Here is a 17,750-nt window from a genome sequence, read left to right as displayed (position 1 = left end):
AATCAAACTTCAGAAAATTGGCTTTTAGTCCAGGGAGAATGACAACCCAAAATGTGCTTATCCTAGCAAGTAAGAAAGAGGACTGTGTAAAAGTGCCCAGTGATCCTTGGTAAGACTCCAAAGCCCTCAGCAGCAAAATGGCACGAGGATTTTCCTGCTTTTCCTGCTTTTCCTGCTTCCCCCTCCTTCTGCTCAGGTTGTCGGCTTCTGTTTTCTGTCTTTTTTGTCACTCAGTTAAAGCAAATGCAGTTAATGCATCTAGTCTGTCTGCACCCAGGCCTGGCCCTGCGTGCGTTAACGGAGCGGGAAGTTTCCGTGCATCCCTTCTGCCCCGTGGGGTCGGCCATGGAGTCGCRTGGGGCGAGAGACGGTCACACCATTCAGTCGATAATATTGAAAGAATGGTCAGGTTGGGGCAGAGCAGAAAACAGCTCCAAGAACATGTTTAATGTACGGGTTTTATCTGGTTTAATGTACTTCTGTCTTTCTGGCGTAAGCTTTAAAAATAGATGAACAGTGTTTTTAAAATTGCTTGTGGAAATGCATCGGTATTCAAACACAAACTCCATTTAGAACGAGTTTGTGGTGCCTGCATCCATAGAATTGGACAGGTGATGTTTTTTTCAGCACATATTCCAGGATTCATGCATCTGTGCTTACTACTCTCTAAGAAGCAGCACAGAAATGCAAATTTGCCGTGGTTTTGTCTTTCCGCTTCTTCCTTTCCTTTTCACTATATACATTTCAAATACTCTCATCTGTTATACAATAAGTAGGCACAGAATCTGTTCCTTATCATTTTAATGTATACAATTTATACCATTTTATTATTGTAGGAAATTATGTACTGGCTTTTACAGGTAGCTTTATAAAATTTTTATAGTAAAATTGCTTTTTAAAATGCTCCTTTTTACAGAACAGGGTTTTGTTCCTCACTACTAATGTTGAGAAGCTCTTTTGGAGAGGGCTGCAGTCTTGAACTTCTGGTCATTACTATAACGTATATATATAGATCTGCCTGGAGCTATGCGTGTGTAGATATATGTATGTAATGCATATACATATGTAYATACTTGCATATATATTGCTATATATGCTATATATAAATAAACTAAGAAAGCTTAGATAAGGCTCGCTGTTAYCATGCTGAGGGTACCACCATACCTTACAAAAGAGGAAAAACATTTTGGTGCATCTGTCTTCTGTCAGGATTCGAGAAGCCAGCGGGAACCTTACCTGGAAGAGGGAGTCTCATTCATCTCCCATCAAGTCTAACCTTTCCCTGTGAATTTAAATCTTTTTTTGTTATTGTTTTTTTTTTTATTTCTGTTTTTCTGACAGCCAGTCTACCTGCCCTCTTGTAGAATAACAAGAAATAAAGACAGAGCCTGACTGAACATTATTGCCATTCTTAGCCCGCTTCTGCACATCTGTATGTCAAAGGAAAAGAAGAAAAGATTTACTTGGATTCAGTAGAAGACATTTTCTGCAGTGAAACATACGTACACACACGGTACACCTCAGGTTTCTTTGGTGATTTTACTCGATAAAAATGCTTCAATTTTAACTTTTTCAGTGCTTTAGAGTACGTTGGTTTCCTTTTCCCTCTTCCTTTTTGTCCCTCCTCCTACTTTCTCCTCCTYGGCAACAAAGCCAAGGAGTGGCTGGATTTTTACCCTGTGTTCTTTTCCCTCGTCTCCTTCATCCCAGAAAAACCCTCAGGATCYGCATGGCGGCCTGACACAAGGCGGTGCCAACTCCATGGGCTGCCCTGTGGATCCTGATCCTTGTTGGCGAGAGGATTCGGAGAGCGGCCGCCCCTGCTAGGGTCGGAGCGGCAGCTCCGGCAGCCCCTGCTAGGGTCGCTCTCCGGCAGGGGATGAGCTTCTACTTGGTACTAAATGCACACCTTGCTTATTCTCCGCTAAAGTTTGCTCATGGTTACTGCAGTTACTCTCTCCTAAGTGCACTCTTGGTTATTCGCCATTGAAGTTTACAAGGGTTACTCTGTACGTTGTCTGAACGTGAGTGCCTGTGGACTGYTTTCACTTAAAGTTTTAATTTTTGTAGAAAGAAAGAAAAATAGCAGAACTGTTGTGACACCAGGGTTTTGTTTGTTTTGCTTGTTTCCTTTTTTAAATTATTTTTTATTTTGCTTGATTGAATTTTGAATCTGTATCATGACTACTGTTCTGTACTGGCCCCTAGAGAAAGGAAACTGTCTTAGGTGTTCACATCTTAGGAGCTAGACGTTTAAGTATGGAATGAGTAATATCTGCTTAGTGTCCTGTTAAAAAAAAGGGAGCTCTCAGTACTCCTGGAAGGCTTCTCATCTGTTTTTCTTTCTTAAAACAAACCCCCAAACCAAAACTTGTTCCAGTTCTTTGTGAAGCTATGTGAACTGCTTCAAATGTTCAATGTGAACGGCAGCAAATGTTCTGTGCAGAAGGTGCTTTTATAAAATTTGCTGCTTTCCTTAAAGCAGTGCTCATACGTTACTGAGCAAGCCACTGCTAACACCATTAATCTTTGCTGTTGTTTTATAGGTAGTGTGCACCGTCAACATCTCAAGGGAAATTTAAATGGCTTTATTTAAAATCTTTCTATATTAAAGAATAATCTGATGTCAGAATTTACTTGGAAGGAGGAAGAGTAAATCAAGGAAGGGGAATTCCTCTTCCCATCTTCARTATGCCAGTGGTCTGTAAGAAAGCTGAGAGCTGCCTTGTGGTCTGTATGTTCTGTCAGAAGCTGCTAGTGTAAGAGGACGTGTATCTAGGGCAAGTCCCTAGCAATTGGCATTTAATAGATTTAGGAATTCTGGAATAAATTTAGAGAGTCATTCTTTCCAAAATAAGGCATTTAACCTGTGATACCTTAAGATGCTGTTGTTGATTCCCTGCTTCCAAATGATGGATAGATAGATTTTAGAGTTTAATGGGGAAAGAGCCCCTTATACTTCTGCAAATAATGAAACAAGAAACATGTTTTGAGGATTTCTACTAGTTAGATAGTTGCCAGATGTTGGGGGGGTACTGTAGCATGGGTTCAAGTCTGCAGTGGTGCCACCTCCCAGAGGCTTTCCAGAGGTGTCTGCAGTCAGCCTTTCGAAGCTCCCTGTACAGCAGATGCGCCTGGAGGAGCAGCACATCCATGGGACGACTAAGGAATACCGTAATTCCTGCAGAAAGCAGCAAAGCTGCTGCAGTGCTGAGACGCGTGAGGAAATTCATCCGCTCGTTTCAGTGTGTTCCAGGGAGGAATGCAGGCTTAGCGGTTCTGCTCCAGCTCTTCTGGATGTAGACAGTGAATAATTTTATTCCTGCAAGGATATAAATAAACCTTAYGCTGAGGCCCGTGCAAAGAGGGCTTTTAAAATGCATGAGTATGTAATGCAGAACTATTGGTATTTCTTAAAGATAGGCAAAGAAGGAAATATATCTGGATCAGCTGGGGTATTTGTCTTTAGGATTTTGTTACTCAAGACAGGAGAAAGCAAAAATATCATAAAAGGTATTGCAGCATTAAGTAGTTCTTATATGAAGAACTTAACCRGTTAAGAGCTGTGCTCTGAACTGACAGTGTTTTCAGTTTGGCTTTGGCTCGGACTCTTCCCATGGGATTTTATGGTCTTCTCTTGCGTGAGTGAACTGAGCTCCAAGATAGGTTCTTTCTCTATCTGATACAGTTTGTATGAACTTCAGCCTTTATTTCCTTATATGAAATACGATAAGAATATAAGTAATGATTTATGCATTTCGGTGGCTTTTTGCTTGATAAAAATAGTGGCTACCAAGGTAGGCTGASGGATATAAAGCACTTGTGCAAAAGCCTGCTCAGTGATTGCTCTCACAGCCCAAAATGCCAGCTTTTCTCCCTGCTGCCATAGAGATTTATCTCTTGAGATTATTTTTAGATACTTTGTTTTCAATTGTAAAAACACATTCTGATATGGAAGAGCTAGTGTGCGATAAAAATCTATTCCTTAAAGTGGTTCACTTAGTTCTTTTAGCTTCTCCATAACCGAAGAGATGTAGCTCCATCAGCCCAATTTTAGCTAATGGTAATTCTTATTAAGCACACCAATTAAAAAAGAGTGAATCAAGCAGCGGAGTATCTCTGCRTTCAGTTGTATAATTGTATTCTCTTTAAATTCCTCTCTAGAGTATAAGGCAGCTTTTGCTCTTGTTTTTGTGCTTTCCTTTATAGGGTTAGGAGCTGCAAGCAGTGATCGGTATATGTTGGAGACATGAGGGGAACAAATTTGGGCACATCGAAGCAATGTCGGCTCTTGAACGTGACCTGAAACCAGCTCCAGGGCAGTGCGGGTTTCCTAAGCGGGGCTGGGGTGTTACASGGCTTGTGGTGTTAGATGCATGGGACACGGTTAAATAAACCACGTGCTCGGGTTCGCTGTGGTTGCGGATCGCATAAAACGCTGGAGTTGTCGTTCCTCTTCAGGAGCAGGATGGCACTGAGGCGCTTGGGGCTGGCTCCTACGCGGCACGTGGCTCTCTGGCTTTCCGTATTTGTGTCTTTTTCCCAATCCCTGTTCTTTGTCGTTTGTTCTGATATCATAGACTTCAAGTGTATTAAAAACCTTGAAACATTTAATATATTATGCACTTTTTTTTAAAGCATTTCAGTAATTATTAATTCTTTCAAAACTGCTCCTATGAAGCTCCTATTGAGCATAAATTTAAATTTTTTTTTTTTTTTTTTTGATTTTGCATATTTCTATCTTAAACAAACAGAAAAGTAGGGTCTTGGTTTCTGGAAGAACATACCTGTATCTCAATATATTTTCTTCACAATTTGAAAGGAAATGTATTTTTCTATGGAGTCTGACTTGTTCAAGCTCAGCATTGTCAAAAATAAGCAGAAAACTTGTAATGAAATACTAGGAGTATTTTTTTTTTTTTTTATCATTTTAATACTTGTTCTTTGCAAGGAGTGATTCTTGGCTTTTTTTTTTTTTTAACTGAAGATATTATAAAGATGGATAAGGTGGATGTGGATAACATTAGAGGGTAAAGCAAGGGCAAAATAGGTCCTCAAGATATTCAAGATATTCTGATGTGGGTGGTGTGGGGAACTTGAAGAAAGAAGTAGGAAACAAGTCCATAGCAAATCAAACCTTGGGATTCTGCTGTTAATGAGAACAGTAATTCTCCTGAAACAGGGCTTCCTTTTAAAAGTATTTAAGKTAATTTGAAGTTCCAAAATCTTTATATTTTGAACAATTCCTCACAGTGTTTTTTTAGATAGCTTTGGATATGATCCTTTAATCTTTTGTGTTCTTGAGGAAGTTATTCTTAGTGTTTATACCATCAGAGTAGGTCTGAATCAAAATAATCACAGAATCACAGAATATTYAAGGYTRGAAGGGACCTCTACAGATCATCTAGTCCAACCTTCCTGCTCAAGCAGGCACACCTAGAGCATGTGGCACAGGGTRGCATCCAGGCAGGTTTTGAAGACCTCCAGAGAASGARACYCCACAGCCTCCCTGGGCAGCCTGTTCCACTGCTCTGTCACCCTCACAGTAAAGAAGTTCCTCCTCACCTGGAGATGGAACTTCCTGTGTTTCAGCTTATGGCCATTACCCCTTGTCCTATCGCTGGCCATCAATGAAAAGAGCTTGTCCCCTTCTTCCCTACATTCTCCCTTCTTGAACTTAGACATGTTAATCATATCCCCTCTCAGCCTTCTCTTCTCCAGAGAAAACAGGCCCAGYTCACTCAGCCTCTCCTCGAACGGGAGATGTTCCATTCCCTTAATCATCCTAGTTGCTCTTCTCTGGACCCTCTCAAGAAGCTCCACGTCCCTCTTCTACTGGGGAGCTCAGAACTGAACACAGTACTCCAGGTGAGGCCTCACCAGAGCTGAGTAGAGGGGCAGAATCACCTCCCTTGACCTGCTGGCAACACTCCTCCTGATGCAGCCAGGATCCCATCGGCCTTCTTGGCCACGAGGGCACACTGCTGACTCATGGTTAACTTGGTGTCAACCAGGACTCCCAGGTCCCTCTCTGCAGAGCTGCTCTCCAGCAGGTCGACCCCTGATCTGTACTGGTGCCTGGGGTTATTCCTCCCCAGGTGCAGGACCCTACACTTGTCCTTATTGAACCTCATGAGGTTCCTCTCTGCCCAACTCATCAGCCTGTCCAGGTCCCTCTGGATGGCAGCACAGCCCTCCGGAGTGTCAGCCACTCCACCCAGCTTGGTGTCATCTGCAAACTTGCTCAGGGTGCACTCCGTGCCCTCGTCCAGGTCATTGATGAACAAATTGAACAGCACCGAGCCCAGTACTGACCCCTGGGGGACACCACTGGCCACAGGCCTCCAACTGGACTCRGCCCCATTTATCACCACCCTCTGAGCTCTGCCATGCAGCCAGCCCTCGATCCACCTCASCGTGCACTCGTCTAATGATAATGATGAATGATTGGGCAGCCACATGTTCTAGGTGACCCTGCGTGTACAGGGGGGTTGGACTAGATGACCTCTGGAGGTCCCTTCCAACCTTAACCGTTCTATGATTCTACGATTTTGTTTTTTTGGTTACAGTAATGATTATCCTTTCATTCTTTTACGCTGTTTTTGCAATGTTAAATTTTAGAAAATCGTCTTGCTTAGTTGCTGTGGTTTCTGCTCRTGCCTGTTTTTCTCAGTTGCAAGTGGTGTGATTGCACGGGAGAAAAGAGGGCAGGGCTGCAGGAAAGGGAGGTTCGGTCTTTCCGATGCTGCAAACTGGAAATACATCTCAACAAGGTGCCCTTCGTCTCCTCCAGTTTGCCATGTTCAGCCCAGAGCCAGGATTCCCTTGCAGTTCATCCTGCCAACACGGCCTGGAAATGGAAATACCTGGGAATAATGGCTACTGCTGGGGCAGGCTCTACTGCTTGGCAGCGACAAAACGGGCCAGGCCCATCCATCTCCTCCTTCCCTTCCCCTTCTTGTTATTCTCCTCTCTGYAGAGCTGCCTTGCTTTGGACTTTAGCTGGCATCAAAGAAAAACAAGCTGGAGAGTCAAATTTGGAGGGTAGGAGGAAGACGTGGCTCTGGAGGATGCCGGGGGGAGCAGTCGGCTGGGATTGGGTGGATGTGTCTGTCAGAAGTGTTGGAAGAAGAAAGGCAGCAGCGCAGGGCATGGGCAGCCTGGGATCCGGCCTCCGTCAGGACCTGTCAGGATTGGAGGAACCGCATGTGACTAATGCAGAGTTTGGAAATCTGTCACCTCTTCTTTCATAAAAGTTGAGGAGGGGATTCCTGTGATTTGCTCAAAATAAATGCTGTTTTGCATTAATTTGAGGGCCCTGCTCAAGCGAATTTATTGGACTACAACTAATTTCCCTATAATTATGATWACTGTTCTATTTATATATACATACAGAAACATATTTATGTGATATATATTATGTCTAAACTGAACTGTAAATATAGAAGAAGACTGAATAAATTCAAGACAGATGAGAGATTCATTTTTTTTTTAAGCTTGATTGCTTTCCAGCTATATTTACTTTTATATGATGCCCATTATTTAAGTACTACAATTTCTGTTCTGGGAAGGGGGTTGGAACTTATGGATAACTTCTACTATTTCTTTTGTGAAGTTAATTGTTTTTTATTTGTTTCCAGGAAATGGCTCTTGAAGTTAAATGAGACTGGATAAAACCTCCCAATGAAGCAGAAGCTGCTCTGCATGTGTTAGGACTCTATCTCCAGAAGCACTGCTGATCAGCCGGAGCTGGTAACTTGTCATAATGAAGAAAATTAGTCTCAAAACAATTCGCAAGTCCTTTAACTTAAATAAAAGCAAAGATGAAAGTGACTTTGTAGTGGTTCAGCAGCCATCATTAAGCGAATTTGGAAAAGATGACTCGTTGTTTGGCAGCTGCTATGGTAAAGATTTGGCTAGCTGTGAAGTCAATAGTGAAGATGAAAAAGGAGGCAAAAATAGATCAAAAAGTGAGAGCTTAATGGGTACGCTAAAAAGGAGGCTTTCGGCAAAGCAAAAGCAGAAGGGCAAAGGCAGCACGCCGTCCGTAAGCTCTGCGGATGATGATACCTTTTCTTCCTCTTCTGCCCCAATCACCTTCAAGGATGTGCGAGCGCAGAGACCTCTGAGATCCACTTCCCTCCGTAATCACCATTACAGTCCAACTCCGTGGCCCCTTCGACCTACAAATTCGGAAGAGACTTGTATCAAGATGGAAGTGAAAGTCAAGGCGTTGGTCCACTCCTCTAATCCAAGCCCAGCACTGAATGGTGTTCGAAAGGACTTCCATGACTTGCAGTCAGATAACGTGTTCCAGGAACAAAATAACACATTAAAAAATACGGAGTCTCAGAATGGGGACTTGCATCTTCACCTTGATGAACATGTGCCTGTAGTTATTGGATTAATGCCTCAGGACTACATTCAGTATACTGTGCCTTTAGATGAGGGAATGTATCCTTTGGAAGGATCGCGTAGTTACTGTCTGGATAGTTCCTCACCCATGGAAGTTTCAACTGTTTCGTCTCAAATGGGAGGAAGTGCTTTCCTTGAAGAGGAGAGTCAAGTGGATCAGGATGTAGTTGTTGCACCGGATATCTTTGTGGACCCGACGGTGAATGGCTTGTTGATTGGTACCACGGGAGTCATGTTGCAGAGCCCAAGAGTGAATCACGGTGACGTCCCTCCACTCTCACCTTTGCTACCTCCAATGCAGAATAATCAAATCCAAAGGAACTTTAGTGGGTTGAATGGCACAGATGGCCACGTGGCCGAAAGCATGCGCTGCCATTTGAATTTTGATCCTAACACTGCCCCTGGAGTTGGAAGAGTTTATGATTCTGTACAGAACAGTGGTCCCATGGTGGTGACCAGTCTGACGGAAGAACTGAAAAAACTTGCAAAGCAGGGGTGGTACTGGGGCCCCATTACACGCTGGGAGGCAGAGGGGAAGCTAGCAAACGTGCCTGATGGCTCCTTTCTTGTTCGCGACAGTTCCGACGACCGATACCTTTTAAGTTTGAGTTTTCGTTCCCATGGGAAAACACTTCACACTCGAATCGAACATTCGAATGGTAGGTTTAGCTTTTATGAACAGCCGGATGTGGAGGGACACACGTCTATAGTTGACTTAATTGAACACTCCATCAGGGACTCTGAAAACGGAGCTTTCTGCTACTCGAGATCCCGGCTGCCCGGATCRGCCACGTACCCGGTGAGACTGACGAACCCCGTGTCCCGCTTCATGCAGGTGCGCTCCTTGCAGTACCTGTGYCGCTTTGTAATACGTCAGTACACCCGGATAGACCTGATCCAGAAACTGCCTTTGCCAAACAAAATGAAGGATTATTTACAGGAAAAGCACTACTGATAGCTCGTGGGAATCTTGCATCTTGCACTTTGGGAACAACGACAACAAGAAGAGACTGAATTACAGTTTACAGACTTTGGTTATTATCAAAATCTTTTGCTGCCATAACGATATTTCTTTTTTTTTTTTTTTTGTGTGTGTGTGTGTGTGTGTAAAAGAAAAGTAATGCTTTGGGGTTTTTGTTTGTTTGGGGGATTTTGTGTATTTTGGGGGCGCTTTTTTTCTTTTTTTTTTTTTCTTTTTTTTTTGAAAGAATGATCTCAAGTTTATTTTTAGAAGTGTGAAATAGCTATCTTTCATCAATGTGCAGATTAATCACAATGTGAATGATCAAATTCTCCTTTAATTTCCCCCAAGTCCTTTGCTGCTATCCACTGTGATTTTTATGCATTGAAAGCACATTTCATGTGTATCCAACCATAAGTAAAAGTCAAATGAAACTTGTTGAATGGATTTTTTTTCTTTAAAATAGCTTATTGAAAAAGATGATCATGGAAAAACTTATTGGTATTCTAAATTACAGAATTTACGTATATGTTAAAAATTATTTCCTAGCATATGAATTATAAATTTCTATAGAAATGTGCCCTAATGTAGAATTTATAGACAGAGCCGTTTGATAAAAACATGGTTATGCAGCATATCTTTGGGAAAAAAAAAAACACCTTTCTCATAGACCTCATATTGTCTGTTCACCATTTTGTGTTTGAGGAAGTTGGTTTGGCTTTCTTCTTGTCTCAGTATTTYGTCCTTCTAAAAATGGCCTTTAAAAAAAAAGTCTTTGAAAGTCAATGTGTAGTATCTATATGGAGATTGCAGCATTGAGATCCTGAAAAACATTATGTTCTGAAATCAGTTAAATAAATGAACATCTACGAGGTCCTGTCTTTCCTATATTTCCCTTTCCTACCTCCCTCTGACTAAGAAAAAAACACATAGATCTGTAGGATGACTCTAGGAATCCTTGTTTGGGMACATAAGTTGAGAAGCATTTTAAAGATGTGCTAAAAATTTTTGAATAGCTTCCCTTCCTCTGGGATGATTTCTACTATATATGTTTAAGCTATGTGGAATTTTAACATTTCCCCTTTCTCTGCATTTCCACTTCTCAAATTCAGTAATACACTAATGACCTCTGAATCTTTGGGAGGGAGGGACAGGACTGATGATAGTTTGGATGGAAGATTCTCCAAATATATCTCTAAAGCTCTGTTTTCATAGCCTGTTAAATTATGGAGAAAAGGGAGTTTGGGTTTTAATGTACATTGACCACAGAAAATGTTTGTGTTAGCTTTCATGCAGTATATTTTGACATGTGAAGTACTGAATCAATTAAGTAGATGTTTCTGATCCCTGTCAAAGATTCTGGCATTTGAAACGCTTAAAATTATTCTGACCTGCTTTAGGGGAAAAAAAATGACTTTCCATTGGACGTACAGCTTTTACATTGTACCATTTTCCTCACTGAAGGTTAATTCATGGCATTTTCATGATTTTTTTTTGTTTTATTTTGTTTTGCTTCCCCACCCTGCCTGTGCCCCCTGGCCTATCACTTCTCTAAGTTRCTTGTTAATGGGGTCCTGGCTAACTCGAGAGCGGGGCCTGCTTTATCCCTGCCCCATATCTGCCGCCCTAAAGTTTTGTATTTGAGAATGTTATTTTCCCCGTCACTGTAGAAGTTGCTGGTCAGTAAAGATCAGCTGAGAGAACAGTTGTTAGTCTTGGATATAGTTTTCTTGTTTAGGTCATTTTCTTCTTGTTTAATCTAGCCTTTTGTCCCCTGAAACCAGTCCTTATTAATGAATACAGTATTGCTGCAAGGTGGTGCGGTAGCACTACATCTTGGGTTGCCTGAATTGATAGACTAAATTTATATTTTTTTAATTTATTTTTTGACCATAATGTTTAACAAAAAAAATCAAAGGTAGATAAAGTCTGCCTTTGCTTTTAAGGGAGGGAAAATAAGGATTTCTTCTTTAGTCTGAAAAAGTTTTAAACTTAATCTAGAGCAATCTATATGCCTAATTTGTTGGCTCTGCCATGGAGATATATGTATGCAAGTGTGAAATTTTGTTTCCTTTTTCCCCTCTGCTGACATTYCTCCCACCCCTGTGAATCAGAATCACAAACTTTATTCAAAAAAGGCACAATAGTTTACTGCATGGTACAGTGTTCTGATTCCGTCTGTGGGGAGTGGGATAAGAGAATCATCTCTATGAATTTCAGACACACACTTTTTAGAAGAAACCCTCTGGCATTTTCTTCACTTTAAAAATTCTATCCCTGTTCAAGCTAAAGGTTCTATGCATTTTACAGAGTCTTTGAAAGATTATAGTATGTTAAATAGTTTCTCTGCCATTAAATGCCACTATTGAATGCATTAAAAATGTTTATGTTACGCCACATGCATTAATTAATGAAGCAGTCATTGCATTGAAACTTAAATATCTGAAGCTATAATATCCGAGTTTTGTTGATGAATTGAAAGGGTGTAAGAGCAGGTGTGCTGAATTTCCATGCTTTATAAATTCCGGTTTGCTCACTCATACATATTGATACTTTATAAACTTTGGTTCAGCTATCCAATTTTGAATCGCTTTCCTCACTTTGTTCTTCATTTATGAACTTAATCAGATCAAGCTATCACCGTTACTTTTATTTTCTCTACATAAGATATCCAACATAACACTTACAAATAGTTGAGGCCTAGGTTGAGAGACCCATATAGCACTTCCTTTCTAAATAAAAAATGATGGTGATATTTCTACTAAACTCAAAGTACTTTAAATCCACTAGTAAGAAAACACAAATACTTTTACAACTTTCATTATTCTTTTTGTTTGTCTGTTTGTTTTCTGAGATAACTGTCCCGCCAGGAAAAGGAACATAGAAGAGTGACTTTGAAAGCATTAAGGATACTTACATTTTTTTTTTTTAAATGAAGATTAACACACAAAAAAATTACAGTAACATTATTTTATGAGACAATTGAGAAGTACTCAAGAGTAACCACAAAAATTGTGTTGACTTCTGCTTGATAAAAGTTAGAGGAACAAAGTGTCCTTGAAAAACAGAAAGAAAACGATTGAGCATATTTTGCATACCTTTAGAGGCAGATACACTAAACTAAAAGCTAACTGACTGTGGTCCTTATAGAGTGGAAAATGTCTGTTTATTTAGCACAAAAKTCTAAAGTTACTCTTTTTATGCAACTGAATTGTGGAAAAATGTTTGGGAATAGAAGAACCTTGAAATACAACTGATGGGGGTGTTCTTTGAGCTTATCAGCAACTTCAGTCATTTCATGATACTGTTTTATCAATTACAAGGTGTTTTACTCTTTTGTTTAGATACAGAAAAGTAAATTTGCACAATTTGCTCTCTTTTTTTCTTTTTGTAAACCAGTGTTATAAACAACTGAAAGTGATTTTTATTCTTTGATCTATTTGAAGGATATAGCACTTACCCTGCTGTTGACACAGTGAATGCCATCTTTTTATCAGAGTCTCTTTCTGTCAGAAAGATGAGAAATGCAATTACTAATTAAACTMTGTTCTCAAATGAGCTGACTTTACATCTTGTTAAAGCCGATTTCTTTTTATGAATATTGACTGCTGGGCTAAGTGAAAAAATGTGCTGTTTTTCTTGTGATGCATTTCATCTATGTGAATACCAGAAGTATAAATTTAAAACAATATACCAGCAATATATGGGCTATGATTCTAYTGAGAAATATTTCTCTGTTACTAAACTTACAAATGCTGAGATAAGCTATGGATAAAAGTGATTGCCTATTTAATTTCTTCTAATCTTTTTACAACTATAAAGACAAAAAAAACCATTCTTTATAAATTAAAAATGGGCTAGGCGGTAGTTCATAAAATGGGAAATACGGCATTGCTGTTTCTGGAAAGTGTTCTAAATTCTATACAGAGATAAGGAAAAATTCTTAGAGAATTTTGTATGAATACGTGCTGGCTTAAAGAATTTTTATAGTGCTGATGGAGTGCCATGAAGTTAATACTTGCAATCCAGATTGCTGTAGTTTACACTTTTCTCTGTTTCAGACCTGGTGTGCACTATTTGTACTAAGCACACCGCAGAGTGAATTATCCAAAGTCCATTGATTTTAATGTGTTTTGGTTTGTAAACAAAATTATAGTAATTTCTTGCACATTTTTGAAAAATACTTGTATAAGGATTTATGTATCTGCTTCTGGATACAGTGTGTAAATAAAAATTTCATTCACAAAAAGTTTTGTGGAGTATTCTATACCTTAATGAAGAGAGAGGCTAAAAAAAAAAAAAAAAAAAAAAGACTGTAGGTTTTGGGCATTTGACTTGCACATCTATATCTTATTGGTTATATTTAGCACTGTGTTATATTTCTTTTCCACCAGGCTCTTTTTTGTATTTTTTTTTAATTCCTACTTCTCAAAAGAAGAAGAATTGCCAAAACGTAAATAGAATACAAATTTTAGAAGGTCTACACACATGGTGTAAATTAACTTCTCGGTATGTTTCCTTGTGTTAGTTGATTAGTGTGTTGGTGTGATTGGCTTTATAAAAAAAGAAACTCATACCAGAATAGTCTTTTTTGTCCACATGTACCTTTGTAGTGGTAACAAACCTTTTCCTGGGCTGCAAGCTAGCAAATAGCTCTTACCTAGTTCCAGCATAATAATAGAAGAATATRAAGTCTTAATCTTCATATATTCAGTTGACATTATCCTAGATTCATTTTCAAGAGGAATGACGTTTTATACTCTGGGGAACTCATACAAGGAGATGTTCAAGGATAACTTTTTTATTATTTTTTTATGAACCATGTGCACAGAGAGTACTACTTGTTCCTTAGATTTCCTTTGTTATCATGCAAGAGAAAATCTACAGTAGTAGCACTGGTTATAGTCCACAGCTGATATGTGCTTTGTTATGTATTTTGTAACTTAAGTCCTAAAACATCCAAAAATAAAAGTATTGGTTTTGACATTTAAGTCACTTTAAGTTACTTTAAGTCTCTTTAATTTTTGGACTGATATTTATTTAAATACTTGCCAATGCATGCAAGTGTTCAGTCAGCTGCTATTTTTATTCCTACTGTTGGAACTGGTATTAAAACCTAAGTATGAGGTGTAATTGCAGGATGCTGCTAAAGCTTCCTGGGATTTTGTACTGTGAAGTCTGCATTTATGCTCTGTGAGTTCTGTAACTTGGGTAACTGTCTTCAGCTGTTTCATTGATCATTGGTGAAAGTTGATAGGGGTTGATGTTACAGCTGCCTGGCTTGAAAAGCTAAGGCACTGTCACATACTGGAAGGTTACTGCGTATCTGGTACGTCACATTTGTACCAAGATAAGAAGGCAGGAGTAATGGGGCTTTGGAGGTGGGGGAATAAATCATTCCTGCAATTAAGACCTCATAAGCAAAGCTATAAGATCTAGTAGAAATTCTTAATGTTCTGTTGCTTTCCTCCAACATGTACACGTTGCTTGCAGTCTGCCTCAAACTTCCCCTTTTTTTCCTTTTGCAAAGGCTGAGAATCAGCCAAGAATCTTAGCATCTGTTGTCATTAACTTCCACATCTTTGTCTTGTCTGATGAGGAAATTTCTGTTTCCTTTCAAAGTCATGTAAAGCAGGAATAGAATGTGGTAGAGAGTGGAAAATTTTTGAAACTCCTTTTGGCTTTAGACATGACTTGGAAATGAGAAGCGTTCTGTCCCCCTGAGCCTGGGGTCCATAATTCTCTTGGAGAACTTGCCAAGTTTTGTCACTAACCTCTAYTGAATCACTTGAATTGCAAGCAGAGAAGGTAGTGCTGCTTCTGAGGACTTGAGTGGGGCCTTTGCAGAAATGGCTTTCAAAAGAGTTTCTTACATGGAATAAGGAAGGAAAACTGAATGGGACTTGTTTCAGTCTTGGTAGGTCGGAATATGAATGGCTTGAGATGCACAGGTAGGGTGGATATATACTGGCTGTGCAGCTCCTGACACTGGTGGTTTGAGTACCATTTGGCAACTATGTGTTGTGAAGGTAAGAATTACATTAAATGTATGTTCAGTCTTTGTTCTGCAAAACTTTTTTTTTGTCAAATTCTCCTTATTCACAAAACTCTTTAACTGCAGTTCTTCATGCTTAAATTAATTAAATTAACTTGCTGAATTTTACATCATGAAAGCATGAATAAATATGTATATGACTCCATCTTGCTAAATCTTCAAATTTTCATAGCTGTTCGGTGCTCTGTAGCCTTCATTTTGGCAGCCTTCTGCAAAGTGAAGCTCTATGTTGAAATAACCAGCTCTATGTTGAAATAACATGTGAATTTGKTAAAAGAGGTAAATGACATTATTTGAGCAAACCAACATGGAGAATATGAATATGCATCAAATTATTCATTGTCTTCCCCAAACAAGATCTGAAAGAAAAGCAGGAGGGAAATGTTCAAACAAGAGTAKATGGTTCTTCTTAAAGCATGTGATAAGCTGAGAAGGTCAACTCAAAAGGAGTTTCATATGCTGAGAATATGTATGGACAAGAAGGTGGTAAATTCATGTTATAGAAATCATTTAAATACAAAGATAGCCACTTTTCCTCTGGATATTTTGAACAGCATTTGAAGGAAATGCCATATATGCTCTTCCTACTCATGATCCTAGAATCTAATTCTAACAGGATCTAAACAAGTTATGGACTGTAACAATCTTTGGTTTGACTCTGCTTCTATGATTTTAAATTGGATGAGAGATTGTAAATCTTGAAGTCCGTTCTTGTGGTAGCTAGTGCTGCTATATTTCAGAATTGGTAGGAATTTTAAGGGTGAGTGAATTCTTTGTCATCATGGAAAGTGTTACTTTTTAATTTTCTTTAAAGAAGCATTAAACGGAACAGTAAGTAATTTGGCATTTGCAAGGCAAAAGATTGCTCCCAGCTGGAGCATCTAACAGATTTTTCAAGAAGCTTTTCTGTACTTTTTTTAGTGCAAAGCCAATGTTAAAATTAATTTAAGATCTGTTTCAGATTCTTCCTAGCACTGAAAGCTTTGAAGAACATCTTATCTGGGAGATTTGTATTTGAACCAACATAAAATATTGGTGCAGTATAAATATTTCAGCACCTCAGAAGAGGAAGGGCAAATCTGAACTAATGCTCTTTCTCCTGTGCTTGCCAGAATGCTACTTTGCTGAGTGTACTTACCTGCACCTGTTTGCATCAGAAAAAAAAATTATGCTTGTACGTCTTTGTGATTAGAAACATACTGACAGACTTTTTTCATGTTACCTTACAGGTTTTCTTCACGTTACAGAGATGATGAAATGGCAGCGGGGGGGAATCATCCCTCTATTTACAGAATATAAAAATAAGCATTAGAATAGCTCAAGAAATTCTGAATTAAAAAGAAAAAGAATACCAGTAGGTTTGTTTTATTGTTTGATTTTGTTTGATTTTGTTTTGCTTTAGTGTGTTTGAATTTGTTTCACGAGCGCTTACTACTATATAAATACTACTTAAACTTCATAATATCTATATGTCTGTATATCTTTTTGTTCTGTCAGGCATTTTACAGCCATTTTACAGGAACCTTACCTTTCTCTTAAAGATTACATTGCTGTAGGAGAAAAATACTGACATCTAATCTTTCTTTCCTGTCTAGTCTTGAAAAAGTTAAAATATGCAGCCAATGAATAGATAAGTGCTTTTGCTCATTGTTTCATGAATCTCAGATATTTCCCAATGGAAGCTTCTAAATAGATGTTGATAATGAGCAACAGCAAGATGTATTTTAGTCCAAAAGTACTAAGGCTGAAGGGCATGTCAAAAACTTGAAGTTTCTCTTTAGGAAAAAAGTAAAAGACACCAAAGAGTTTAACCACAATTTTTTAAAGATGGTGAGAGGTAATTAAGAGAAGTAAATGCATAATGAGTCATTTCAGAACTCTAAAAGGACATCATAAGTATCTAAATTTACTATATGCATCACTGGAAGATAAAAGAAAGCCTAAGGCTTCATGTAGGTCCTTCAATGCTTGTACAATTGCCAGTTTCCTCTCATGGATGAAATTGGTGGGCAATTTTGGAGGCTGGAACTGAGCCTGGAGGCTCAGTATCGTAGCAAGAAAATTAGGTATATTTATATAGTAAATGAAAGTTTTGTTTTTTAAGTCTCAAATTTTAATTTGAAATGAAGGATATTGTTGAAAATGTGGCAATAAACTGAAATTGTTCCCTAGGGATCCGTTGAAAAAAGTTACCCATTCTTTTGCTAGGGAGTTGTGGTCAGTGTTTTATTTTAAACACATAAATTATTTTGGGAGGGTCTGGATGGAGAAAAAGAGGGAAAAATATGAACTTTTTTTCTTTCTTTTTTTTTTTTCTTG

General features: G+C 38.9%; 1 protein-coding gene across 1 annotated transcript; it reads left to right on the top strand.

Moving 5' to 3' along the window:
* The first annotated feature begins 1,466 nt into the window (after window positions 1–1,466).
* On the top strand, window positions 1,467–10,871 carry SOCS6 (suppressor of cytokine signaling 6). Its single transcript, XM_026039771.1, has 2 exons — window positions 1,467–1,513; window positions 7,641–10,871. The coding sequence occupies exon 2, from the start codon at window positions 7,766–7,768 to the stop codon at window positions 9,368–9,370; it is 1,605 nt and encodes a 534-aa protein (XP_025895556.1). The 5' UTR covers window positions 1,467–1,513; window positions 7,641–7,765; the 3' UTR covers window positions 9,371–10,871.
* The last annotated feature ends 6,879 nt before the right edge of the window (window positions 10,872–17,750 follow it).

Source organism: Nothoprocta perdicaria, unplaced genomic scaffold (genome assembly GCF_003342845.1).
Source record: "Nothoprocta perdicaria isolate Ctin4 unplaced genomic scaffold, notPer1 scaffold_24, whole genome shotgun sequence".
Lineage (NCBI taxonomy): Eukaryota > Metazoa > Chordata > Aves > Tinamiformes > Tinamidae > Nothoprocta > Nothoprocta perdicaria.
This window is presented reverse-complemented; position numbering and strand designations above follow the sequence as displayed.